This window comes from Grammomys surdaster, unplaced genomic scaffold (assembly GCF_004785775.1).
Source record: "Grammomys surdaster isolate TR1022 unplaced genomic scaffold, NIH_TR_1.0 231, whole genome shotgun sequence".
NCBI lineage: Eukaryota > Metazoa > Chordata > Mammalia > Rodentia > Muridae > Grammomys > Grammomys surdaster.
Window position 1 is genome coordinate 2,503,143 of NW_021604676.1, and position 5,481 is coordinate 2,508,623.

The window sequence follows — 5,481 nt, forward strand, 5'->3', positions numbered from 1 at the left end:
GGGCGTCACTCGGACTGCTCCACCTGAACACCCCCTGGGCGTCACTCAGACTGCTCCACCTGAACACCCCCTGGGCATCACTCTGACTGCTCCCTCTCCTCACAGCCCTTGGGCTTCTCTCTTCATTTTCTCTGCTTGCTGGTGTTTCAATATCATCTTCTCCGCTCCAGATCTTGGCCTCCTCTTGCCCTCCAGGGCCTGATTTTTCAGTCTGTAACCACACTGCTGATGGCTGCTTTGCTTTTGAGAACAAATTAGCTTTTAATTTAGGCTCCTGTTGCTAAAACTGTCTTCTTCCATTTCGGAGTGTACAAGTTTCTTCCTAGCCTGGCTGCTGTCAGTTCCTATACCTGTCAGTGGCCCCTTCCAACAGGCATGCAGGTTCCTGGAGAAATACACAGCTCTAGTTCCAGGAATGCAATAGCCTCTTGCCCACTCACTTATTCTATTTAGTACTTCTCCCTCACCAAGAGCTTCTTCCTCTCTGCAGCCCTACCCACAGCCGGCTGTGCTGCCAGGATGACCCACCCTATCCTCTCAGCTCTTCAGTGCTTCTGTGCTTAAGTAAGACAATACTGAGCAGAACCATGGTATCAGGGCCCCAATATACACAGGATGCTGCCTTTGTGTGTGGAGTGGTGATGATAGTGGGTGCTGCCTCTTCCTTTCCATCTCTGAAACTTTGAATAGAGTCTGGGTCTTAATAAGTGAGAGACTTCCTCTGTGACCACCGAATATAATCCAGCATGTAATCACAAAATACCTGTTTAAAATACTTCAAAAGCCAGGTGAGGTGTCTTGCACCTGTAATTCCAGCACCGAGGAACCTGAGGCAGGAGGATTGCTGTACTTTTGACAATATCCTGGCATATAAAGCAAGACCCCGTCTCAAAATAAACAACCAAATAACAAGGACAACAACAAACTGAAGGAAGCCGACGTAGGTAAAATAGGATAGGCAAAGTATGAAAATCTGATCTCTATTCAAGACAGCTGTGGAAACATGGGGATATTACACTGTTCACTTTACCTTTATTTGGCATTTTTGATAATAAAATAAAAAATGCTTTGAAAAACTGATTTGAATAAAAAGAAATGAAGTTTCATATCTCAATACAATAAAAACTATACATACCAAACCTATAGCCAACCTTACATTAAACAGAGAAAACCTGAAAACATTTCTTCTAACATCTAGAAAGAGATAGGGTGACTATTCTACTTATTTTTATTCAATATAGTTTTTTAAATAATCACAGAATAATAAAGCAAGATAAAAGCAACAAAAATTAAAAAAGAAGTGAAATTATCCCTATTTCAGAGGATACCATAAACACTGCACCATTACTGTCAGATCTGATAAACATTTCAGCAAAGTAGTAGGATGCAAACTCACCATGCAAAAAGCAGTAGCTTGTCTATAACATAACAGCCTTTCTGAGAAGGAGACTAGGAAAGTGTCCTATTCATAACAGCCAACCAACCAACCAACCAACCAACCAACCAACCAACCAACCAAAAAAAAAAAAAAAAAGCTACCAAGGGAGGCATGGTGGTGCACACTTTCCATCTCAGCTCTAAAGAGGCAGAGCAAGCAGGTCTCTGTAAATTCAAGGACAGCCTGGTCTACATAGTTGGGGGTTCAAGGTCAGCCAGGGATATTCTGATACTTTGTCTAAACAAACAAACAAATGAACATACAGACAAAACCCTTTAAGACAGTAATAAAACAGATAGAAGTCTCACTTAGAAGTAAACCTAAATAACCTAAGTAACCAAGGAAGTGAAAGTAATCAGAAGGTGGAGAACCAAGCAGAAAGACTAGTGCTGGGAATATAATACCTGCCCTACTGGATTATAGAGCTACAATGGCAAACACTGTGTGGTGCTCATACAAAAGGAGAGATGGAGACAAATAGAACAGAATACAAGACCCAGACATAAATCCTACAGCTCCAGCCACTTAATTTTTGATAAAGGCATTCAAAACATACATTGAGGAGAAGATAACCATCTTCAACAAATGGTGTTGAAAAAAAACCCTAAATTTCCACAGAGGAATGAAATTATATGTACACTTCTAACCTTGCACAAATTTCAGTTCAAAATGATCAAAGATCTTTTTAAAAGTCTTTTACTACAATTATTTTAGGTGTATGGATGCTTTGTTGGCATGTAGTCTGCATCATTGGAGGCCACTGGATCCCTAGGAATGGAATTACAGAGAGTTGAGAGCTGGCATGGGGGTGCTGGGAATTGAACCCGGGTCCCCTGCAAGAGCAGCAAGTACTTTTAAGTACTGAGTCATTTCTCTAGCCCCAGATCAAAGACCTTACTATAAAACCTAAAACATTGAAACTGCTAGAGAAAAACAGCAAAAGCATTTCTAGATACAGGCATGTACAAGAACTTTCTGGAAAGGACTCCAGTGCTACAAGAAACACCTCCAGGACATGACAAGTGGGATCACATGGAATTAGAAAGCTTCTATAAAGTGATTACTGGAGTAAAGAGACAGACAGGGTGGAAGGAAGTCTTTGACAACTATATATCAGACAGGAAATTAATACCTAGACTATAGAAAGAGCTACAAAGTTAAACATCAAAAATCTAAATCATGGCAGCTGGGTAATGAATCAATTGGTAAAGTGTTGGCCAAGCAGGCGTGAGGACCCGAGTTCAGAGCTCAAACAAAGAGCCAGGTGTGGTGGAGCACATCTGTGATCCCAGTGCTGGGGAGGCAGAGACAGGCAGGTGGGGTTTTGTTTTGTTTGAGACAGGGTCTCGCTATGTGGATCTGGCTGTCTTGGAACTAACTGTATAGGTCAGGCTGGCCTCAAACTCACAGAAATCCACCCATCTTGCCTCTCAAGTGCTGAGATTAAAATTGTGTGCCTCCACACCTGGCTGAGATATACAGCTTCTTGAAGCTCGTGGGCCAGCCAGTCTTGCCAACTGGCTAGGTTGAGGTTCAATGAGAGACTCTTAAAAAAATACAGAGGGCCAGTGAGATGGCTCAGCAGGTAAAGGTGCTTGCTGTCAAGCTTGGTTACTTGAGTTTGATCCCCAGGACTTCACAATGGCAGGAGAGAACCAATTCCTGCAAGCTGTTCTCTGATCCTTAGACACCTACCATGGCATGCATGTAGACCCCCTCAAGTTTAATTAAAAAACAAAGTAGAAAGCAATTGAGGGAGACACTTGGTGCCACCTCTGGCCTCCCACATATACACGTGTGTAAATACACCCACACAAGTCAAAATCATTCAGTCAATAAATGGGTAAATGGGCTGAACAGACAGTTTTTCTTTGTGTGTTTGTTTGCTCTTTGGAGACAGAGCTTCACTATTTAACTCTGGCTATCCTGGAACCCACTACTTAGACCAGGCTGCTCTTTCAGGAGATCCAGAGATCCAAACAGGCAATTCTTAAAAGAAAAAGCATGAATGACCAATGAATATTGGCAATATGTTCTATATCTTTAGCCATCTGTTCCTAGTCAGAGCGTCTAACAATGGAAAGGAACCAAAAATGTTGGGGATGTTTGGGAAGAAGTTATGCATTGCTGGGGGGAACATAAACCTTTGCATCACTATGGAAACCAGCACAGTGCTTTCTCAAAAAACTGCAAATAATGTCCTTTGAATACAAAGCCAACAGTGATATGGATAGTCATATGGTGGTCCTAAGTCCTGCCACAGGGATATGTGTACTTCCATGTTTATTCCTGCAGCATTCACGGGAGCTAAAAAGCGTAATCAGTCTAGATGCCCATTAACAGATGAGGGGATAAAAATGTGGTTCATATGCATGATGACATTTCCTTCAGCCAGAAAGAAAATGAAATTACAAGAATAGCAGGAAAGTGAATGAAACAAGAGATCATTGTGTTAAGTGAAATAAACCAGACCCAGAAAGATAAGTAGCATGTTTCTCTCTCAGATGCATGTCCTTGATTTTTAACTTATGTATATATGTCTTGTGTGTGTGTGAGTGTGTGTGAGTGTGTGTGTGTGAGTGTGTGTGTGTGTGTGTGTGTGTGTGTAAGAGTATGAAACCTGAAAGGAGACTATGAAAGGGAAAGAAGAGATCTTATGGGTAATGGAATATATGTGACCAGAGAGTAGGGTGGAGCTACTAAAGGAGAGGACCAGCAGGAGGTAGGGAGAGGGAAGAGACGGAGGAGGTAGGGAGAGAGATCAGTAAGAAAAAAGTATGTTGAAAATGCTATGATAAAATCCATCACTGGAGTTGGTGTGGTGTGGTGTCACATGCTTTTAATTTCAGAACTAGGAATGCAGAGGCAGGTGAAACTCTGTGAGTTTGAGGCCAGTCTGGTCTACTCAGAAAGTTCTGGGCTAGTCAAGGCTGCACCGTGAAACCTTGTCTCAAAAACAAAACAAACAAGCAGACAAAATCATTTCTCTTTACAATAAGTTTAAAAAAACAAAACAAAACAAAACAAAACAAAATAAAAATCAGCTGAGAGAGAAGTGGGGGTTATATTCCCCTTGACACTTGAGAGTCTTTGAGTTTGAGAGGAAACCTTAACTTAGTCTTTTTGACCTCAAGAATTGTAGATATAAGAACTCTGGGCAACTGGGTAGAGTTTGTGACGCATGAGCTCAGTCAGCCCCTACCTTCTTTGTTGCCCTTCTTGTTGTGTTTCTTCAGCCATTCGATGTTTTTTCTAATGGCTTCCAAGTAGGCTTCTGTCTTCCCTGAAAAAGGCAAGAGAGTCAGATCAAACATGCAGAAAATTTCCTTGTATCTCTTTCTAGACACGTGTGTACACACGTGCTCATGTTTTCAATGAGAATGCTTTTGAATAAGATTTCAGACACAGACAGGTTGGTAAAGATCAAGGACGGTTAGTTGCACCCCATACAAATTTAGTTTGCTGTCCGCTTGGGCTCTTAAAAGATGTGGGTGCAGGGAACTGGACTCGGGTTTTCTGCAAGAGCCCCTGTGTGATCATAACCACTGAGTAATCTCTTCAGCCTCTGCTTAGACATTTTGATTCCATTTACCAGATAGGTGGAGCCCTGGGAGTCTTAGATTGGGTGATTTCAGGTTAGTGATTCTTCTGAGCAGCAGTCTCAAGTCAAGGGATGAGTTAGAATGACAGATATTTATCACGTCCATCGTTTGAAGGTTCAAAATCTCTGGCTGTAGTGTAAGTACCTTTTACAACCCTAAGCCCCAGCTTTGAGAGGCAATAAATCAACACCTGGATGAGAAGGTGGGACCAAGCCTTTTTGGTTTGGTTAACAACTTTTTGAGGCAGCCATATTATCATCCTTTATTTCACAGATGAAGAAGCTGAGGCACAAAGAGAGAAAGTAAAGCAATATCACACACACACACACACACACACACACACACACATGTATGTATACATACATATGTATTCACATATGCATGCACATACTTGCACACACACACACACACACACACACACACACACACACACACACACAC

General features: G+C 41.8%; 1 protein-coding gene across 2 annotated transcripts in view; it reads right to left on the reverse strand.

Annotated features, from left to right (window-relative positions):
* Positions 1-5,481, reverse strand: part of Scg3 (secretogranin III) — a 47,133-nt gene that overhangs the window by 9,824 nt on the left and 31,828 nt on the right. For both annotated transcript variants that reach the window (XM_028773597.1, XM_028773595.1), the window contains exon 11: positions 4,641-4,721. In XM_028773597.1, coding sequence (XP_028629430.1) covers positions 4,641-4,721 — 81 coding nt within the window. The remainder of the gene's footprint in view (positions 1-4,640; positions 4,722-5,481) is intronic.